General features: G+C 47.4%; 1 protein-coding gene across 1 annotated transcript; it reads left to right on the top strand.

Moving 5' to 3' along the window:
- The first annotated feature begins 21,802 nt into the window (after positions 1–21,802).
- LOC136499111 (probable methyltransferase At1g29790) lies at positions 21,803–23,257 on the top strand. Its single transcript, XM_066494809.1, has one exon. It carries the CDS (start codon positions 21,803–21,805, stop codon positions 23,255–23,257), a length of 1,455 nt encoding a protein of 484 aa, XP_066350906.1.
- Positions 23,258–23,588: the final 331 nt, after the last annotated feature.

Here is a 23,588-nt window from a genome sequence, read left to right as displayed (position 1 = left end):
GCCTAAGTCCTTAATCATGTCTTGGAGATCTTCATGGCCACTTCATGTAAACTTCATCCTAAATAATCAAAGATGTCGTACCAAGCTTCTCAAAGTAGATATAGCTTCTTAAAGTAACTCTATAATTCACTTTTGATAAATGAAAGAAAAAATTGTATTTGATCTTTTTAAAATTAAATAGTAGATATAGTCGTAAATATACGTGCGCAACCGCGATAGATATTTATCTGGTTGTTCCTTGGTTTCTCCTTCTCTCCCATCCTGTTTTTCTTTCTTCATATGATTTTCGGGTATTAGAAAGCTAACTAATGAAAATTATTGGACAAAAGAAAAGAAAAAGCATTTCTTCTTGGCATAATCAACTGATTTATCAAGTTAGTTTTAAGTACTCCATCTATTTTAAATTGTAAGTCGTTCCAACTTTTCTAGATACATACTTCCTCCATTCCAAATTATAAGTCGCTTTGACTTTTTTTGGTTCATTCATTTTGCTATGTATCTAGACATATTATTATATCTAAATGCATAACAAATTAAATGTACCAAAAAAATCAAAGCAACTTATAATTTGGAATGGAGGAAGTAGTTTTTACTATGTATATAGGCATAATGTATATTTAGGTGTATAGCAAAAGCTATATATCTAAAAATTAGAACAAAACTAATTGTCTCTAGCTTGCGTGTTCTATTTCATAATGGCCTTTTATTTTCATAATCACATGTCAAGTTGGTTCGTTTATTTTGTAAACTCGGTCGGAACGTGTAGTGTGTTACTTTTGTAACACAGTGGTCAAACTCCTCTCTTTGGAGGATGAAATCAGGTATTTCTTCTATTTTTTTAAAAAATAGGCAAAACCAAATGTGCTAAACCTCTTCATCGATCTCCTCTCTGTGGGCCCGGACTGTAATTGATCCGTTTTGCTTCCTTGTCCGTCGTTGGTATTTTATGAGAAAAAAGGGTAGACCTTTCCAGGTTTAGAGGGTGTTTGGATTCAGCTACTAAAATTTAGGAGGTGTGTCGGAAGGATGTTGCATGGGGTGTTCGGATACTAATAAAAAAATAAATTACATAATCTATCGGTACTCCACGAGACGAAATCTTTAAGCCTAATTAATCCGTCATTAGCACATGTTTCCTGTAGCAAAACATTGTCAAATCATGGACTAATTAGGTTTAAAAGATTTATCTCATAAATTAGTCACAAACTATGCAATTAGTTTCATAATTAGTTTATATTTAATACTATATGCATGCGTCCAAACATCCGATGAGACAACGACTAAAATTTAGGAGGGGCAACCAAACACCCTCTTAGCCACGCTGCAGACGCTCCACTGCTCCTACTGACGCGTGGGGTCACAAAACCAGGTCCCACGTGTTCTTGATGGAAACATACGAGTGGGTATGTTGGCAGGTCTGTTGCCATTCCTTATTGACGCAATACCAGAACGGCATGGAGAGTTTTGGAAGGAGCGCGTCAGATGGGGTCGGGGTCGGCGTGGGTTTTTTCCATTATAATGACAATTCTAGAAATTGCCTTGATCAGAGTCACGGATCCCTCCTTTCTATTTGCCTTGACTGACTTCCATATTTGCCTTGATTGACTTTCATTGATTTTCATTTTACCATAGACTGCGGGATGTGCTGGAAATTGCCATGATTGGAGTCATGGATCCCTCCTTCCTATTTGCTTTGACTGACTTCCATATTTGCCTTGATTGACTTTTATTGGTCTTTATTTTACCGTAGACTGCGGGATGTGTGAGGCGTGCGTTGAAGCCTGGGTGGGGGAGATCCAAATAACGTTGGTTATCGGATCAAGTTGAAGCCTGTGAGAAATGATTAGGAGCCATAGATTTTAATGATACGGTAATCTTGAGTACAATTTCGTTGGTGCACAATGGTTGTAGTCTCTCAGTGGGGGACTTTTTTTGAAAGACCTATTATAGTTTTGATTGATCCCTTATAGTAGAGACTAGAGCAATAATATTTTCTATTAGGAATGAACAAGAAAAAGATTACAATTTTCCCTCTCTGTTTATACAAGTACGTTTTTACCTGGTTTTCCTTCTTTATTTTTATATATATTATGGTGTAGCCAAATAATCGAGGTGCTTTTACTTCTTTATATTTTCTCTATAGTACCATAATAAATAAATTAGTAAATTTCACTAATGGTTTTAAATAGGTCTATGATTTACATTTTTGACACCTTAAATTTGGTTTTAAGGTACCAATCTTTTACAAGACGAAATCTGTACCATAGCATCTTGCACTTTATTAAGTTCTCATTTTTTAATTTTTAATTTATTTTTAAAAAAAAATCTTAGGTAGAATCATGTTTTATGATATCTAAAACTCCGTAGTCAAAATTTCTTTTCCATTTAACATTGTTTGGAAACCAAAGTATTTAATACAAGTTTCATATACGTGTCGTTTGGTTTTTGTAGACAATTCTTTGCATGTCACTCAACAACTAACTGTACTAGCTCTGTTCAAGGAGCTGTGAGGAGGACATTGATCATCTATTCTTTGGCTGTGAGTTTGCTAAAAGATGTTGGTCGGCTATTGAAGCGCCCCGGTTATTTAGGAACTCAAATGTGATATAAATACTAGTCCTAGGAGATTAGTAACACATTTATTACATCAGATAAGTCTCAGTGCAGTAGTCTCGACAAGCATGGACAATGAAGGCATGCCACGATTAGAAGTAACCAAAACATAATATAGGTCTAACAGACCCCGAAACAAAAGGAATCGTCAAACATCTAGCAAATCCCAATGCCACAGGCTTAGTTGGGTGCAGACACTACCTTATTCATACGCCATGTCAGGGTCAAAGTCCGAATCTTTCTCTGTGCAACAAAGCAAGGGTGAATACAAAGTACTCAGCAAATCCAATCCTACCCTACGGAATGAGATAACAGTATATGCATATGGATAAATCAAGGATAAAGCTTGGTTTTATTTGCATAAAGCTATCTTTTTAACACATGCAGGGTTTCATTTTATAAATACCTTTGCAAAAGACATATATTTTGCATATATAATAGTATTTCTGAAAAAAGGTTTATCACAATTTTAGGTGTTGTTGAACCCCTGTTCCCGCAACACATGGCAGACAACCATTCATTTCCAAAATCACACTCACTCTCATGTTTTCACTCATCCCAACCCATCTAGTTGTTGAAACCAAACCTAACCCGTCCAATACCGTGGACACGACTATCTAGATAGATTTTACACTCTACAGAGGTTGTACACTTCCACCACAAGTAGGGTACCATAACTTAACACCGTAGTGCAAGCATGGATCCATCAAACCCATTACCCTCCATAGCTAAGTATTGGCGCTCACCACGGAACGCTAAGGACACATCTCATAATACAATAATTTACACCGCTTATTACATTTCATATAATTCCTCAATTTCCACATATATCTCTTAGTGTCCCGTTGCACACCTACCTCCAGGTGATTGCCATACCAACTAGAGGGATTTAGGCTAAGCCTTTCCCATGCAAGGCGAGTGGTTGTACGATAAATGAGTTAGGCAAGATGAATCATCAACTCAGTCCTTAATCGAGACAAGGCGGATATCTTCGTGCTTAACCACAAAAGGTTCAAGCCCCAACACCACGACATCCCACAAAAGGAACACCGATCCACCCAATCTCTAGAATAATCACCATCTATAACTTGTTCATTAACCCTTCACAATACCCACCGTTTATTTTATAACTCACACAGTTTTTCTTTAAAAATCATTATATTTGAGAAAACATAGTAACGAGTATCCGTGATAAGTATCAAGTCCTAAACATACGAAATAATAGTATTTTGTCAAGTCGTGATATTCATTCTTAAGTTTGAGCAAGGCAATTATCAGGTCATATCAATTCAAGGATGGCTATTAAACCGGGTTTTAGCTAAGCAGCGAAAATACTTCGTATGTATAATCGTACATGCAATATTTAAAATAGCTTCTATGGGTTGCGTTTGAAAATAGGATCAACATGCATCAAAGGGGAATAGGTTGGACTTGCCTTCGTTGGCGTCCTCGACAAACTCCTGCTGGCAGTTCGGATCCTTGAAGTCGAACTCGCGGTACTCACCTCCAAACTCGTCCTGGCCACCAAGATCGTCGTTCGCTTCCTTGGTCACTCCATCAGCTAACGACACCTAAACAATCAAAACAGACAAACAAACACAAATAAATAATCACATAAATTCCAATGAGCTCTAGAAATTATGAAACTTTATGGATGAATAGAGTTTGACTTTTAGATGAATTTAGGAAGAAGAAGGGATGGAATCGGGGCTAGCATGGTGGAGATATTAATTGTGCAAGGTGACCCTTAATTAATCACGAGGAGAGAAAATGGAATGTGATTAGTGCTTGGGTGTGGCCGCGTGCTACTGCTGGTTCATTAGGAAGGAGAAAAAGAATAAGTAATGGATGGAGGGGATTAGTGGCTCACGGCGACGTGAGGGGAACTGGCGTATTTGGCTTTTGGTCCTGGGCTTCACGGCTGCTGTGGGAATAAATGACAGAGGGAGAAGGGAGGTCCAGGATAGAGACAGAGCGTCGTGCTCCTCAGGCACATCCGCCATGGACGACTGCCGGAGCTTTGCCCAGTGGCGATTTCGGCTGCTATTTCTGAATCCAAGGGCATGGGGAGGGAGAGGAGGATGAGGGGATTCCAATAGGTTAGCTACCTCGGTGGATTACGGCTCCGAGAGGGAGATCGATGGAGTGAGCTGAAGCTCGAGGAAACAGAGGAAGCTCGATTTGAGGGGGTGGAAGGTGAGTAGCGTGCCAGCGTCACGGGATGGCTCGGTGAGCTCGAGTGGCAATGGAGTGCTGCTCGGCGTTGGCTTTTATAGGCCGGAGGAGCGGAGCTGTGCCAACGCTCGGCTGAGTTTGCAGCTCGCCATTAATGGCGGCGCTGTGCTCCGAGCGGCAGCTAGTGAGCGTCGGCGAGCGTCTACTTGCAGCTGCTTGGCTCTATCGTAGCACAGGGCGACGGGACGAGGCGAGCAGGGGCAGTGCAACACAGGCGATGGGACGATGCGAGCAGGCAGTGGTGCGCCGTGTAGCGGGGGAGGTGAAGCTGGGCGCGGCGGTGAGCTCGGCTGCGTGCCGTTGTTTATGTGTGTGCTTGCCCAGTGCAATGAATTCGCACGATGAGCGTGCTGCTGTTGCCTGGACGCGTGCTTGCTGCTACTTGCTCTCTTGGGATGTGTCTGGTCGTTCCGCTGTGCATCTAATAACTGCGTGCATGGTTAATGCACACACACTCACTGTGCTATAGTGTACTCTTGTGCTGGTGCTCCTATTGATTCAACGAGAGGGAGAGGGCGACGGAGTGGAGGATGGGTCCCACAGCGCATACGGTGAGGCGAGGTGGTGGGGCCAACATGTCGTGGTGGTGCACGAGCACCGCGGTCGGCGAGGGGGTCCGGGCGTGGACGATGCCACGGTGGCGGCAGCGGTGGTGGGGTCAGCGTATGCACCATTGTCGGACGAGGGCGAGTGAAGCGCACGCGAGAGAGGTGGGGGACGAACAGATGATGCTAGTACTATAGCATGTAGGATATAAATTTGGAAGAGATGACTGAAACAGATATATGTGTCGGGGACAAAATACTGGGGTATCCAAAGAGGTGGAGCTAGTAACCATCAAACGCTGATAGTTATTAATAGACAAAGAACACAACTACACTTCTTGCCCATATGATCGAAGGTTGGCTGCGCCTCGCCCGGCCCCTAAGGGATTGGCTCCGCCTTGTCCGACCCCAAGGGCTGGACTCCGCCTTGCCCGACGTCTGGGGCCAAAACCCCGCCTCACCCGATGTCCGAAGGCTGGCTCCGCCTCGCCCGATGTCCGAGGGCTAGCTCCGCCTCACCCAACGACCGGGGACTGGCTTCGCCTCGCCCAACGACCGGGGACTAGCTCTGCCTCACCCGATGACCGGGGACTGGCTCCGCCTCGCCCGACAACCGGGGACTGGCTCCGCCTCGCCCGACCCCCGAGGGTGGGCTCAGCCTCGCCTGACATCCGAGGGTAGGCTCCGCCTCGCCCGACGTCCAAGGGTTGGCCCCGCCTCGCCCAACGTCTAAGGGCTGGCTTTGCCTCGTCTGACGTTCTAGGGCAGGCTCCGCCTTGCCTGACGTCTCGGGACTAGCTCCACCTCACCCAACGTCTGCACCCTGCTCCTTCATAATGACGAGCACAGGGTAAGACAGGTCACTCAAGTCAACCGTAGTACCGAGGACCATACCCTACACACCTACATAAAAGTACCATCAAGATATGATGGGACGGGCGCTTTAAGCCCTTCCAGGCATGACAGAGCCTGAACAGTGTTGTAGGCGCTGACTTTTGTCTTACAATGTTGTGGGAGCCGCCATCATCCCTCGGACGCAGATCCTAACATAAGCATATGACAACAACTATGATCTAGGAGGGAACTCACATCATCTACAGTAATCAACGTATGGTCACTTTCCCGTCTGCTCCCCGTAGGATCGTGGCTCGGCACCTCGGTGCGTCGCGCCGCCCGCCGGGGCAGGATGGGACGTGTCGGTGTTTTGGACCGGGGGGTCCTCAACCAACCAGTGAATTTGAACTGCGTGCCCCTAATCCCGGATGGTGATGTAAGGAGACACAAGGTTTATACTGGTTCAGGCAATCGGTGCCCTACGTCTAGTCTGAGAGATCGATCTTATATTCCTTGCACCGAAGTGCTTGTAGTAGGGGGTTATAAGCTAGGTGAGAGAGGGAGCTAGTCCTAGGTCTCGGCGTGGAGTGGTGCGGGCTGCTTGAGACATTGCTCTCAGACAGCGGGGGAGCGTGCGTGAATTGAGTGAGTGCATTTGCACATGAGGGCCGGCGTGGTCCCGATCCCTAGAAACGGCCCTGGCTGCTTCCTTTTATAGCCGTAAGGAGGGAGCTAGGAGTACATGAGAGAGCTACACGTGGAGTCTTAGCGAGGAAGGAAGATCTAGTACTGTGGGCTATTCCTGTAGCAGCACAGTGTCGGGAATGGCAATTGGTACTTGATCACTGGTGCGTCATGCCGACCATGCCCGAGGCTGTTGGAGTCGTAGGAGTCCTCGTTGACGTTTAGTCAGCATGGCCTCCGTTGTAGGTGACATGTCGTGCCTTGTGAATCTTTGACTTGGTGGCGCACCGAGGCCTAGCAGGTGTTTGTGGCTGACCACGCCGAGGCCTGGCAGGTGTTTGTGGCTGACCGCGCCGAGGCCTAGGAGGTGACCTGAGTATGATACGGGGGCCTCGGTGGTCAGCGTCGTACCCGGTTTAGGTGGAAAAGTGCAGGGCGTGTGTCCACAGGGCATGGTAACCCCTACACCGTCAGTAAGGGATGGTAAAAAGGAGATTTGACCGTTGTCCCATCGCTCCTATTGCTGTACCCTACCGGTCGTGGCTAACATAGCGGGTGCATTCAGGCGCATTAAATGGATGGGATAGCCTGCCAGAGGGACAGCCTCGGCGAGACGGCCTCGGCGAGAGGGCCTCGGCGAGACGGCCTCGGCGGGGCAAATTAGGGAATCGGTAACCTGGCCGAGGCCTTGGCGAGAGGGCCTCGGCGAGAGGGCCTCGGCGGGGCGAATCGGAGAATCAGCCTTGGCGAGAGGGCCTTGAGGGCCTTGGCGGGGCAAATCGGAGAATTGGCCTCGGCGAGAGGGCCTCGATGAGAGGGCCTCGGCAGGGCGACTCGAAGAATCGACTGAGGCCTCGTGGTTGTCCTTCGGCTTTGATATTTGTAAGGTCTAAGCAATATTTTCGGTTCTTGCTTAGGGTACCCCTTTTTATGGTATCCGATAGTAGCTATAAACCTTGTGTCTCTTTGCATCACCATCCAGGATTAGGGGCACGCAGTTCAAATTCACTGGTTGGTTGAGGACCCCCCGGTCCAAAACACCGACAGGACGTGACCACTTGCTGAACGAAGCCAGAGCACAACCCTATCAAGATCAGCGAACGTGCTATCCCTGGCACCGTCTGCCATATCAGCGGGGCTGGCTCAGAGGAAAAGGAAGACCTGGCACCTTCGAAGGACCTTCTTGGTCTTTGGTTTTTCTTCTTTCTCCCATCTGTAACTCCTGCTCCCTCTTGATCTATAAAAGGGAAGGTAGGGCACTCCACTAAGGGGAGGGATCAATTGTATACACAATGCATCACATAACACACAGCCAAGCAGCAACCAAGCTCTTGGCATCCTTTTGGCCTTTTCCATCAGAGGCTTAGAACCTGTCCCTCTCTTGATCGTTTATACCTCCTACTATAAACCTTTTTCAGTGCTAATAACACGAGCAGCAGCAAACTGGACGTAGGGATATTCTGCCCAAACCAGTATAAACATCGTGTCCTTTAGCACACCATCCGGCCCTAACGCGCAACAAATATAAATTTACTAGTTGGCATTTATTCGAAACACCGACAATTGGCGCGCCAGGTAGGGGACCTTTGCGCATTCCAACGTTAAACATTAGGCCATGGATGGCTAGCCATGGCATCAGCTGGGTCCTAGGGGCACACGTGCGTTTTGGAAACCTAGACTTTATCATCACAGTAGGAGGAGAGTTGGCATTGGCTCACGCCGCCATCCAATCTCTCCCTTCCATCGGCCTCAACCACGAGAGGCTTGAGCGCCATCTTGGTGTCTCCCTTGGACCCCAGCAGTCTAGGGAGGACCAGTGCCGCCTCACCCTTTCCGACGCCAATGACATGGCTTGGTTTTCTAGAGGAGGGTCCCTCTCTCCGGAACACCACATACGGAGCGTCCCGACAGCGCTTTTGTTCGGTCTCCGAAACGCTGCGGCGACCATTAGCCATCTTGTGGCACGACACATGGTCCTACCACCCGCGAACAATGAGTTCATGGGGGTGATCGAACACATCACGGAATCCCTCCACAACCTCCTCATAGAGGGGCTGGGGTCATCCTCTGTCTCTTCTAACTCTAGTAGGGGGAGGCATCACCCCTCCCAGGAATGCTTCATGACAGGTACCACCGAGGGACACGTCGAAAGCATCCCATGGAGGAGGCTACCCCAGCGGGCAACCTCGGCGACGAAACCGAAGGGGAGACAGCAGCCCCACCTTGCATGGGGGTGGAGCAGCTGAAAGCCCAACAGCGGGAGATTGAGGAAGCACGACTCTAGCTTGTGTAGAAATGCCTGGAGCTCGATTGGGAGATCGAGCGCCGTGGAGATTGTGGGCGCACACGCGCCATGGCCTGTGATGTAAACCGAAGGATCATCACCGATGATGAAGCTCTTCCTCGCTTCGCCCGGGCGAGCCAGAACATCACCGCCACGACGGCCTTGCTCCATGGCCTTCTAGAGGCCACGACGCCTGAGGATCGTCAGGCCCACCGTGAGATTCGCACGCTACTCCAGCGTGCGGTGATATAGTAGGCTGAGAGCTCGCTGTCTCGACGACGCGATCTCGACGCTAGCCAGCGCACTACCTCGCGCGTGCCCTGCTAGGGACGCGTCAGTCCACCAGGCACCACAAGACGGCAGGCAGCGCGTCGCTGCAGTAGAGCACCAGATTTGAGAGGGGTTTTGTTAGTTCAGATCACTGCAGTTTTAGGACAGTGCATTTTGATAGATGATTTGTTTGAGTGGTCAAACGGTGTCCGATTGAGGTAAAAGTTGGTCAGTGGTTAGGGGACTCATGTATATACTTGCCTATCAAAATTTGTGCATAGTGAAGCTGTAGTTTGTGAGATATGAACTAATTACAGAGGGGGACATAATATGTGACTTCTCTGTTTGGCTATTGTTATTCCTCTTTGTTGGAAGGTTGTGGTTGTAGTTGATGCCAAGTTTGTAACTTGATGAATGTGTTGTTGCTGGTGTAATCCTCTAGATGCTCTAGAGAAGACTCCTTGTACCCATTATTGATTATAGTGGAAGCTTGGAAGCTTGGAGTGGACCAGTTGGTCCTGTGGTTTTTACTCCTTACCTTAAGGAGGTTTTCCACGTAAATCATTGTGTCTATTATGCATGTAATTGTTTATTTTTGTTGCTGATCTGATGGTAGATGTTCTCCTCACGATTCATCATAAGATGAGTGATTAATTGTGCATTGTTTTGCCCTTTTATCCCAACAAGGTGATGATAGAGTATATCACAACTAGGATAGATTTAATTTGGGATTATGATCCCCTCAAGTCATTTAAATTCTATATATACTACTTGAGAGGCTCAATGCAAATCATCAAAAATCCCACCTAATTGCATTTCTTCTACAAAGAGAATAAAAATATCTGGTTGGATTTGCTACTATTTTTTTATAGTGTGGGCCTAAAGGTGTTGTGGATGCACAAAGTGGCATATTTTAGGTTTTAGCAAACTTACAATGGCACCAACCCTATTAGGTGAGGAAGTAGTGGCGCTACTAGAAACATGGAACTTATAATGACATAGTTCTAATTATCCAATTTAATTTTTTTCAAAATGGAATATATATAGAAGCATGATTATTCACTTTTCACTATTCAAATATACCTGCCATCCAGCTTCATGGTGTTAAGATCACTGCCGAATGGACTAGAGATGACCAAGATTTGTGAGGTTGAACTACTCAGATGCCTATCCTTGATGACCACACACCAACACAGGAAAATATTAGGTGGGAAACCATCTCTTTGGTGGAATCATGAAAATCTTCTTAATACACATATTTATATTTTTTCTCAAATTATAAGAAGATGCACATATAGATGTACATTGTTGTAAAAGTTGAGATTCAAAACTCAATCTATAAAAAATCGTATGAAAATGAGAGAATTCATGTGCATGTGCTAGAAGACAAAGTTCGTGTGATTTTGTCTTCTAGTTGATATACACATGGAAATTTCTTATTTTCATGTTAATATTTAGAAAATGATTTTGTATCAACTTTTTGCGACAATGTACATTTTTATATTATGCACTATGAATATGCATCATTTTAATTTTTTTAGAACTTCTAGGCATGTATTTCAAGAGGGTTTTCACCAATTATTTTGCCCGTTAACAGTGGCCTTGGTCTCATAGTAGAGTCCAGAGTTTACATACCCAACGACATCTCTAAAACCAAAGTGAAACCCCATTATCCGCAACATGTAGTCCCAACAAGAATTCCAACGAGATTTGAATGCATTTTTGGTGTTGCTAGGTCAAATGAGCTCATAATTTAAGAAGCGGTAGTGCTAGCGCCCAAACAACCAGACGGACTCCCATGTCTGGACGCTCGCGCACTGCACTCCATTTCACGCGCTCCACATGGGCCCCCTACTGCACAAGCAACAATTGGGGGAGGGCGCGGCGCCTCCGATTCGGAAGAACTCGGCCGTGGCGTCGTATGGATGCCCTGCCGGCGTCGGGAGGAGCACACACCAAGACGATGCAGCAGAAGGTGGGGAGGAGAGATGCAACACACGATCTACTTTTGAAACATCCAAATACAACAATTGCAACATACGTCTGAAGGCAGTTGAAACACTTGAAACATGCTTCTGAAACATTTGAAAAAAAAACTAAAAACAATTGAAAACCATTGCAACCATGCGCAACATTCGATAAAACACATATGCAACATACGTGTGAAACATATGCAACATCCAGATAAACACACTTAAAACATGCGTCCAGAAAACACATGTGAAACATACCTCTGAAACAACTGAAACACTCGAAACATACGCTTGCAACATACCTCTAAAACAATTGCAACATATGCAACATCCCCCGATCTACTTGTGCAACATCCATATGAAACAATTGCAACATACATCTGAAACGTCTAAAATACTTGAAACATACATATGCAACATAGGGGAGGGAAAGGCTGGACCGATCAATTTCGGTCGTCGGGGTCGGAGATGGCGGCGAGTGGCTGCGCGTGAGCACCGCCGGCACTAGCGCCACTAGTACTGGGCTTGGCTCAGCGCCGCCGGGGTGGGGGAGCTCGGTCGACGGGGTGAGAGAGGGTGCCGCTGGGGGTAGGGAGGGCGCCGTGCTAGGGTGGGGGAAAGCCGTCCACTACCCTACAACACCGCCGCGTCACCTCCATGAATCTCGCCGGGGTTGGGGAGGGGGCCACCGGATCCTCGGGCGTTGGGTGCTCTCGGTGGGTGAGGACGCCGGGGTGGGGGGAGGGGTGCCACCGAGGTGGGGGAGAAGGACGCTGGGGTGGGAGAGGGCGCATGCCAGGGTGCGTGAGGGCATCGGCGGTGGCCAGGGAGACAGCCATGGCCACGCATCGGGGTGGGGTGGGGCACGAGCGCGAGCGTGGAAGGGAGGAGAAAGCGAGGGATTGGGTTTGCGGGAGTGAGCAGAGTGAGGCGTCCATCCGTCCGGACGTCTTAATTGGAGCATTATCGTTCAAGAAGCTCCAACTTGCTCATCTGGATTAGCTTAATGAAGCTTTGTGCAGATGTCGTAGAAAGCACTTTTTTGTGTGCTCACTCCAAGCGCCGTGCTCACTCCAAGCCACATGGGGCTTGCTTGTAGGCTGTCCGTTGGGTGGCAACTAGCCGGAGATTAGACGACTTCTCAGTGACTTCAATCTCTATTTTGAATCTGGTATCTAACATGAGAATCTTTTACAACACTATTTATTCACATTTTTTGGCTAACTTATCTCATGTGCTACTTGATACATGTCTAGGCTTTTCATTATTAAGAAAAAATGGATACCGTACCTAAATTCGAGTCAGAACTTGAAACTAGGTGGTAAATTCGACTCAGAACTTGAAAGTAGGTGGTTGGATCTATGATCGTATCTTCCACCCAACTAATTAAGCTAGACACACATTCTTTAGTTTTAGTATATAGATCAGGTTATAGAACTACCAAGCGAAACAGAATCGATAAACCACCATTGATGTAATCAAAATGAATATTTTTCAAGACTAACATCTTACTATAGTAATCCTGCTACCAAAAGAGGCCCGACAGCGTGGCCATCTCGTCCGCTTTTCCCGGCTATCGGATCGGCCGCACGGATGGCCCAGATCGTGCAAGCCCCGGTCTTTTTTTAAATAAAATCCTTAAACTTTAGTTGAATCACCTGCACTCCGAGACTCCTCTCAGTTTTTTTTTTAAAAAAGTCCTTGAACTTTACCAAAATTAGGCCCGTATATCGCAGGACCCTCTCTATGCCGACGCGACCACGGCGACGGGCGCGACCGAGGTGCGGCGGCGTCGGCCGCCCTCCTCCTCCACCACCGCTGCTCTCCCTCGCCTACCTCTCACCTCCATCTCGCCCTCCCTTTCCTCTCTCTCTCTCTCTCTCTCTCTCTCTCTCTCTCTCTCTCTCCCCCCCTTCCCTCCTGATGCGGCGGCGGGTGCCAGGCGCCGGCGCGAGTGGCATCCACTACCCCGCCCCTTCTCCAGCTTCCTCCAGCCTCCTCTCGCGGTCGTCGCGCCGCCGACGTCCCTGCTCCCGCCCGAGGCTCGACGACGCCCGGAGCACGCCACGCCACCAGGTCATTCTGCTCTGCCAGACTTCACCGGAGATCCGAGGAGGGCTGCGTACGGCGGTCACTACTGTGCGCGGGGCTGTGGTGCAGCGAAGCACGGGCGGCGCGCATGGCCGACGGCTCAGATCTGCGGGGCTTCGGATCTGGTTCACCATCGACATGGCGCTGCTCAGCCAGCAAACCACGCGGAGGCATGGGAGCAATCCGAGTGGTAAGCGGGACGGCCCGGGCCACCAACACTGCCGCAGGCGCGCGCCGGCGCACAGCGCCGGTGCAGGCTCCTACTAGATTTAGAATCTGCTTTAGCTCACTGTGCGCTGTAGATTTGGTGCAGAGGTGCAGCTCGATCCGGCTGCCTCACGTGGAGAAGAGGGCCACACGGTGTGGAGCACTTGCACTTCTGGAGTGAGCTGCTTTTGCTGCCACAGCCATGGCACCTCAACGAAGCTATCAATACCTACATGCTGATGCCCTGAAGGTGTTCAATGAAATGAACACAAGGTGTGCTTTTTTTTCTTTTTCCTTTTTTTCCTTTCAGTATTTTGTTTCTGCTAGCTGGTAATCCCGGGAAGGCAGGAAGCTAATATGTTGACATCCTGTTCTAGAAGAAGGTAGAGTTGCAGGTGTTTGCTTCAATAGAAATCCTATTCCATTTCACTTGTTTGATTCACTAGATTGGAGATTAATTATTGCAGAGCATATTCCTTTTCAGCACAGCCTCCATCTCCCCACATGGTCATGTCTTACCCATCCATTGGCAACTGGGCGCTTACAAGATGTGGAGCAGTGAGGGAGGTCCGAGGAGAACTCAATCCTGTAGCTGTAGGATGGGAGCTCAGGCACATATTGTACCGCTTATCCTCGTAGCATTCACCTCCGCCTGATCCACTTGTCGTGCTGCATATGCGACAACACGCAGGCAAGGAACTTTGTGCCGCCTGCTCTATTCAGAACACGTATGCACACCAAGTACTCAATGGTTGATGCTTTATTTGCCTCTGTGAGATAATTATTTAGTTCGAACATGAACAAAATTGACAGTGAAGGACTGCATCTGCTCCATCACTCCTGCTTCCTGGGGGATACCAGTTGCCCAACGTTGCCTTCAGCAAATGTCACGGTGAGCAGCGGCCGCGTCTTTCCTTCTCCCTGTCCCTGGTTACCTCTGGATTTCTCTTAATGATTTTAGTGTACATATTCAGATTCTGAAGTTTTTAATCAGTTTGGTTCCCTTCTCAAGGTGTACATATTCAGATTCCGTAGTTTTAAATCAGTGTGGTTCCCTTCTCCTTCTCTAAGCAATTTTGATTTAATCTAACACTTGTAAGTTTTGCCTTGCACCCTTGCCTGCTTGCAGTTTCTAACTAAAAAAAGCATCTAAATTTTAGCTATTGTAGAAATGGAAAAAATGCCAAAATAGCACTCAGGTGCAGCCACTGACAGCTAAGATTGAGACTTGTCATGTTTAGAGGTGAAAAAAAAAATGATTTCTTGAATACATAGACTTTTTGATATGAAGATAATGGAGGTCACTAATCATATCCAAGCACATCTAAATTAAAAAATCTGTCACCGCAAGAGGTCATATTTTGACAATTTTGTTAATGAAATTATAAATATACACTATTACTTTTTTTAATCTGAAATTGCAATGAAGATTTTAAATGATTTGTCAATCAACTAAGGGCATCATGCATCCAGGTGCTGGCAATCTATTAAATAGACAGTATTTGATGTTGCATCAGAGTCGACGGGTGCGAAGGGTAAGGAAGCTAGTCGAACCAACTAGGATCCGTTTAGGTAGTTGGAATGTAGGGTCACTTACAGGTAAGTTAAGAGAATTAGTTGATACCGCGACTAGGAGGCGTGTAAATATATTATGCGTTCAAGAGACTAAATGGAAGGGTCAGAAGGCGAAGGAGGTGGACAATACAGGTTTGCTTTGGTACACAGGGACTAAAGATGGCAACGGGGAATTCCCCGTCGGGGATCATGCCACCATCCCCGTCCCCGTGGGGACAAATTATCCCCATCCCCATCCCCACGAACATCAACGGGGGACAATTGTTCTCCATCCCCGTTCCCCACCGGGGATTTAATCTCCGCGGGGATCCCCGTCCCTGAGCACCAACAAACAACAAATCGCAGAAAACAAATCGCAGAAACATGACTACTCGAAAAAATTTACAAAGTCTAAGCAATCCAGTAGGCATTTGGTGGCAGGCATGGCTGCTGCGCCTAGCGGCTGGTGCCTCCGACGAGGCTGGCAGGCGGCGGATGATGCAGCGGCGTCGGAGAGATGCAGGAGAGATGCAGCGGTGTTGTATCGCGTTGGAGCGGAGGGAGCGATGCAGGTAGCGGCGCTGCCTCCGTCGAAGCGGAGGGAGGGGACACAGGGAGAGGCGCCGCCTCTGTCGAAGCTGAGGGAGGGGACACAGAGAGATGCGGGCCGGGAGAGATAGCGGCGCATCTAGCAGAGGAGCGGAGGAAGGGAACACAGAGAGATGCGGCTCGTCAGATTGAGGATTGGGGAATTAGGGTTAGAGAGTTAGTGGTGCGTATATATACTCGGTTGCAGTACATGGGCCGTTACATGGGCCTAGACGTTGTTGCCTTGGCAGGGCGGGGCGGCGGGGATCGGGGCCGGGGAGCAGCCAACCATCCCCGTCCCCGTCATCCCCGACGGGGATAGATTTCCTACCAAATTCATCCCCGTGGGGAACAATCTGGCTCCATCCCCATCCCCTAATAGGGGAATTCCCCACAGGGAATCGGGGATCGGGGCCCCATTGCCACCTTTAACAGGGACAGTTGCGAATAGAAATGGAGTAGGAATTTTGATTGATAAGAGCCTCAAGAATGGTGTGGTTGGAGTGAGAAGGCAAGGAGATAGGATTATCTTAGTCAAGCTTGTCGTTGGTGATATGGTCTTGAACGTAATTAGTGCGTATGCCCCCCAAGTAGGCCTCGACGAGAGTGCTAAGAGACAGTTCTGGGAAGACTTAGATGGTCTGGTTAGAGCTATACCTAGTAGCGAGAAGCTTTTTATAGGAGGAGATCTTAATGGGCATGTAGGTACTACAAGCGCAGGTTTCGAGGCAGTTCATGGAGGTTTTGGGTATGGTAGTAGGAATCAGGAGGGGGAGGAAGTTCTGGACTTCGCGGTAGCTTTTGACCTGATGATAGCCAACACTTTCTTTAGAAAGAGAGAATCTCATCTAGTGACCTTCAGTAGCGGACAACACTGTAGCCAGATTGACTTTGTCCTCGCAAGAAGAAAGGACAAACGAGCATGCTTGGATTGCAAGGTGATACCAGGGGAGTGTGTTGTTTCTCAACATAAGCTTTTGGTGGCAGATTTTCGTTTTCAGGTGCGTGCCCGTAGGGATAAACAAGCTAAGATTGAAAGAACAAAGTGGTGGAAACTGAAAGGGGAGACGTCAGAGGTATTTAGGGAAAGAGTTATCAAAGAGGGCTCTTGGAAGGAAGAAGACGACATAAACAATATGTGGGACAAGATGGCAACCAACATTCGGAAGGTAGCCTCAGAGGTGTGTGGAGTAACCAAAGGAAGGGGACGCGAGGCTAAAGATACTTGGTGGTGGAACGAGGAAGTCCAAATGGCTATTAAGGAGAAGAAAGAATGCTATAGACGCTTGTACCATGATAGGAGTGTGGACAACATAGAGAAGTACAAGGTGGCAAAGAAGACTGCAAAGCGAGCTGTAAGTGTGGCAAAGGGTAGAGCGTACGAGGATCTTTACCAACATTTGAGTACGAAGGAAGGAGAGAAGGACATTTATAGGATGGCTAGGGTTCATGAGAGAAAGACATGGGACTTCAACCAAGTTAAGTGCATTAAGGATGAAAGGGAGCATCTCTTGGTAAAGGAGGATGAGATCCGACATCGATGGCAAGAGTATTTTGACAAATTATTCAATGGTGAGAATATGGACACAACCTTTCAGTTGGATGACTCTTTTGATGACACCAATAGGCGCTTTGTGCGGAGAATCCAAGAATCTGATGTCAGAGAGGCGTTGAAAAGGATAAAAGGAGATAAGGCGATGGGACCGGATGGTATCCCAATCGAGGTGTGGAGATGCCTTGGGGACATAGCTGTAGTATGGTTAACCAAGCTGTTCAACCATATTTTTCGATCGAACAAGATGCCTGATGAGTGGAGGAGAAGTATATTGGTACCGATCTACAAGAATAAAGGGGATATTCAAAGTTGTACAAATTATCGGGGAATTAAGTTGATGAGCCATACTATGAAGCTATGGGAGAGAGTTATCGAGCATCGCTTAAGAGCAATAACGCGGGTCTCTATGAACCAATTTGGTTTCATGCCCGGAAGGTCAACCATGGAAGCCATTTTCTTAATAAGACAAGTTATGGAGCGGTATAGGGAGAAGAAGAAGGACCTACATATGGTTTTTATTGACTTGGAAAAGGCTTATGATAAAATACCAAGGAATGTTATGTGGTGGGCTTTGGACAAACATAAAGTCCCAACGAAGTACGTCGGGCTCATTAAGGACATGTACAACAATGTTGTGACTAGAGTTCGAACAAGCGATGGAGACACGGATGACTTCCCGATTAGGATAGGACTACATCAAGGATCAGCTTTGAGCCCTTATTTGTTTGCTTTAGTGATGGATGAGGTCACAAGGGACATACAAGGGGACATCCCTTGGTGTATGCTTTTTGTGGACGATGTAGTGCTAGTTGATGAAAGCCAGACAGGAGTGAATCAAAAACTGGAGTTATGGCGGGAGACTTTGGAGTCCAAAGGTTTTAGACTTAGTAGAACTAAAACTGAGTATATGAGATGTGACTTCGGCACTACTACTCGGGAGGAGGAAGATGTTAGTTTGGAAGGTCAAGTAGTGCCTAGGAAGGATACCTTTCGATATTTAGGATCAATGCTACAGAGAGACGGGGATATTGATGAAGATGTTAGCCATAGAATCAAAGCAGGGTGGATGAAGTGGCGGCAAGCGTTTGGTGTCCTATGTGACAAGGGTACCACAGAAGCTAAAAGGCAAGTTTTATAGGACGGCGATTAGACCTGCTATGTTGTATGGTGCAGAATGTTGACCTACGAAAAGACGACATATTCAACAGCTAAGTGTCGCGGAAATGCGTATGTTGCGTTGGATTTGCGGTCATACAAGAAGGGATCGAGTTCGGAACGATGATATACGTGAGAGATTAGGGGTAGCACCAATTGAAGAAAAGCTTGTCCAACACCGGTTGAGATGGTTTGGACATGTGCAACGGAGACCTCCAGATGCACCGGTGCGTAGTGGAATCCTAAGTCAAGATAGTAACGTGAAGAGAGGCAGAGGAAGACCGAAGTTGACTTGGGTAGAGGCAATAAAAGGAGACTTGAAAGGATGGAATATACCCAAAGACTTAGCCTTAGATAGGAGTGCTTGGAAGGGAGCTATTCACGTGCCTGAACCTTGATTGCTTCTGTTGGGTTTCAACTCTAGCCTACCCCAACTTATTTGGGACTTAAAGGCTTTGTTGTTGTTGTTGTTGTTGTATTTGATGTTGTTCTGCTTTTGAGAGCATTGCCACACATGGACATCTGGACCTTACAATGCATTGATATCAGGATATGCAAACAGCTGCGTAATGTGCTCGACATTTGCCTTGGCCACTGTAGTGATACACAGTGCTGTAAATTAGAGCCCAGAAGTAGGTTATCAGCATTAGTATGCTATATTACGTATTAAATTAACCTGTATCCACAGTAACAAATCTGTTATAACTTATATTTTGCATTGAACTTTATTAAATCAACTGAAGTCTTATGTAAAGTGAAAAGCTAAATCTTCTAGATGAAGGAGTTCCTGAATGGTTATCAGATTAGAATATAGTATAATAATATGTCTTCATATGCTTATAGCTTTGTGACAATATGCCTTTTGTGCATGCCTAAAATTATCTGAATGTGCTAATTTAGCCTGCAGAAGTCATGTTAAGAATTACAGCTAGAGCTAAGGCATTCCATCACATTTATCTTGGTACGATTAGACACTGTGTTTTCCTTTGTCTCAGTTCATGGTTTCAAAGTTGTAGGTATTATCATTGGCCACTCTTAAGCCAAAGAGACATATAAAAGCTGAATACACTACGTACAAGGAAGACGACGTGGATTGAATATGTAGTTGCAATGTACCTTCCCTTCTAATCAATAGCAAACACTTAATTGAGTTCTTAACAACATTCTCATGTTTATCAGTACAAATCAGAGGCTTGTCTTTGGCTGCTACTGCAGTCATATCTGTAAGTACATATGTTATTTTGTCTAATATTTCATTGAAGATTGTCATTGAAGAATGCCATAACAACCGACCTTTATTTATTTTCTACTAAATACTTGATGTAGTTCTTATTACTTATTGCCGACACTGCTTTTGTACCCTTATGATCTTATCTGCTATATAAGCTACATTTATCTCTCCTCCATGCTATCCATCTGTAATCATGTTATTATGCTTTGTAAATTTGTCATTATAGGGTGACATTGCTGAACTACAGAATGAGAGCACAACAGCCAAACAAAACGAGAGAAGATATCTAACACCTTAGAGCTCCTTATTGAGCTTCAATACTCTATTGTTTAACTATAGCGCAATAAAATAACATCGGTGATCAAGATGGCGCGCTAGTCAACAACTTAGTCTACTACAAAATTGCATAATAGGATGTTCTCTGCATTGTCGTTGTGAAAAAAAAACCGATAGCAGGGAAACTTGGTCCTGCCACCGATCAAAGTTCAGAATCTTATCAATTGTAAGCAACAAAATGTTTATTGTTAAGTACTCCTGTAAAAAGTGAAGTTAAAATCGAGTAATGTGTTCTCTAAAATGAGCTAAAAGAAAGGACAACAAAATTGGTCTAGGCCTATCTGTTTAATTTCTTTATTACCATTTGGACTATCTGTTTAACATAATTAGCACTGCATGATCGACCCATCGTCCTTTTTTTTTCCGAATCACACGAGTACAGACGCAGACACTTAACGCATGTACACTCATTCCTATAAACACACGTACGCAAATCCTACTCCTATGAGCACCTTCAAAAGACTGTGCCGGCACATCTCGAGATTGACGAAGTCACCACTGGCACTTCGCTATCGACGAGAACGTCGCCTACCATTGAAAGCACAACACCGTTAAATCCTGAAACAAATACTGGAAAATGCGAGCACCCTGTGCTAAGTCGAGAACTTGAATCTAGATGGACAGATTCTACCACAAGAAACCTAACCATCGGCCCTTTTTCGCGACACATCGTCCTTGAAGTTTGAGAGCTTAGCAATCATCAGAACCTGCTATCAATATGGAACTGTAGATGATTCAGCAAATAAACAACATTAAAACCGAGATAGGATAGCACATGCTGCCACTAAAATCTGCATTGTAGATCACTATAGACAGGAGTCTAACAACTGTCCTTGCCACTGGCAGAAATAGAGTACTCCGTATATATTTTTTTCATGAACGTGTCATCGTGACACGTGTTTCATTACGCAAAAATGGAATGTCAAAGGTTACAACGTTCCTGAGTAGTCCTAGAATTACTTAGGAAAGACGGAACCCTGACTAGGGCCGACAAATACGAGAAAGTTGAATTTACATGAAACACATTTTGTGACTGGTTAGCTAGCGCCGATAAGCTGCGCAGATGCCTGTAACCTGCCAAAATCCAGAGATTTGCTTATTCGACGATTGCTCCCGTGCTGCAGTTGGTGCTGTTGAAAGTCCTTGAGTTCCTTTCTTTCCAAAGGTGCCAACCGACTAGGAAGACAAGGGAGTCGAAACCACGTCACAAATCCTTGCTTACTAATTTACGCGAGCGTAGCCACCATGACCAGAAGGAATCGGCTGCAGTAAACACCGCTTGAACAAGTCCGAGCACCCCCAACAATCAAGAGTACTCCGTATGTATTTGAGGGGTTTGCTTCTGTGTAGCGGTTGCGTATCACTCGCACTTAGGTTACACACTTTCACTCGTCGACTTTCTCCACCAACAATCCATGCATTTGCTGCTACATGTTGTACTCTTTCTAGCTCCCTTTTTTCCGTGTTGAGTAGGCTGATAAACAAACAATGCATGCATGAGCATGGAGATCTGAGCCTCACAGTGGAGTGCACCCTAAGAACTGATCACTTTTCAGTTGCCACGCTAATTACTCTCCAAAGGAACTAATTTCTGGCACCAAGAGTCCAAGACGGCAAGAGGTCACAGCACCATTGACACCTAGGACAATGGAGGGCTTCTGCTTCGCGCGGTGCCGGTTCACGCGGCTCATGGCGGTGATGCAGCTGGCGATGGGCGTGTTCGTCATGATCATCACCATGGCTAGCCTCCACCGCTTCTACGCCACCCACAGCCTCCTGCCGGGCCTCGACGTCGATCCCGCCCACTGCACCAAGTTCCACACCGACACGGCGGGCTACGACAGCTTCGACATCCGTGCACTCGCGGACCGCGTCGACGACGTGCTGGTCCAGCTCGCTGAGCTCCAGGACAAGCTGGAGGCCACGGCGCTCAAGGTCGCCAAGAAGACCAAGAAGAGCAAGGCTCGGCGCAAGCCGCAAGAGAACATGACGATGCCGGAGTTCCGGCGGTTCCTGGAGGACGAGGTCATCCACCCGCTCTACAGCGCGCACATCGCCCTCCGCCTCATCCGCATCCCGCGCCCCGACGACGGGGACGGCGACGCCTCCACCACGCCGGCCGTGGACCCTCTCGTCAACTTCTTCACGGCCGAGGAGACGCGCAAGTACGTGACGGCCAAGGGCAACCGCGACGGCCTGCCCAGCGTGTACGGGACGAACCGGACGTACAGCACCATCGGCCACGCGTGCGTGCTCATGCGGCGGGAGCTCGACGAGTACATGAGCTACGACGTCGGCGCGCACTGCCCCGACGACTGGGACCTCGGCCAGCGCCTCATGCTTGGCGGCTGCGACCCGCTGCCGCGCCGCCGCTGCCTCGCCCCGGCTTCCAAGCTCTTCCACCGCCCGCTGCCTATCAACGAGTCGCTCTGGACGCTGCCCGACGACGGCAACGTCCGGTGGAGCCGCTACCACTGTCGTGATTACAAGTGCCTGTCCGCCAGAAACCAGCGACGCGGCTACGACCGGTGCGTGGGGTGCTTCGACATGGACCGGGAGAAGCAGCGGTGGATGGGCTCACCGTCGACCAACCGCACCGCCTCCCTCGCCGACTTCCATATCGACGACGTGCTGGCGGCGAAGCCAGGCGAGGTGCGCATCGGCCTGGACACGAGCGTGGGCACGGGCAGCTTCGCGGCGCGCATGCGGGAGCGCAACGTGACCATCGTGTCAGCGGCGATGAACCTGGGCGCACCGTTCGCGGAGACGATCGCGCTGCGGGGGCTGGTGCCGTTGTACGCGACGATGAGCCAGCGGTTGCCGCTGTTTGATAACACCATGGATTTGGTGCACACGGCAGGGTTCTTCGAGGGGTGGGTGGACCTGCAGCTGCTGGACTTTGTGCTCTTTGACTGGGACCGTGTGCTCCGCCCTGGTGGACTGCTCTGGGTGGACAAGTTCGCCTGTGCGCGCAAGGACCTCGATGACTACATGTACATGTTCCTGCAGTTCAGGTACAAGAAGCACCGGTGGGTCGTCTCCTTCAAGTCCAAGGACGAGGTCTACCTCTCCGCGCTGCTTGAGAAACCGCCAAGGTCATGATATGATCATCATGCTTTCTCTGGTTATTTGCATGTACTAGATGATCTTTGTAAATTAGGTCTGATTCAATCTAACTTGTGGAACAATAAATGCAAAGGATTTCAACGTGTTTTCCCAATCCAATTCAATATGATATCTCAAGCCAGTTTAACTGTGTCTAGTCTGGCTCCTCATACAAAGCTTGCAAGATGTACCAGAGAAAAAGCGCTCGGTTGTTTCCAAAATTTCAATTGTGTGGATGCAGAGAAATTAAGCTGGATTAATGGCATGCCATCAGGGCCTGCATCAGACTGGATAATCATTAATAACCTCCTTTCTTTATTAAGGGTAC

The sequence above is a fragment of the Miscanthus floridulus genome, chromosome 13, assembly GCF_019320115.1.
Source record: "Miscanthus floridulus cultivar M001 chromosome 13, ASM1932011v1, whole genome shotgun sequence".
In the NCBI taxonomy this organism is placed as follows: Eukaryota; Viridiplantae; Streptophyta; class Magnoliopsida; order Poales; family Poaceae; genus Miscanthus; species Miscanthus floridulus.
Note: the sequence above shows the minus strand (reverse complement) of the source record. Positions and strands in the feature narration are given on the sequence as shown.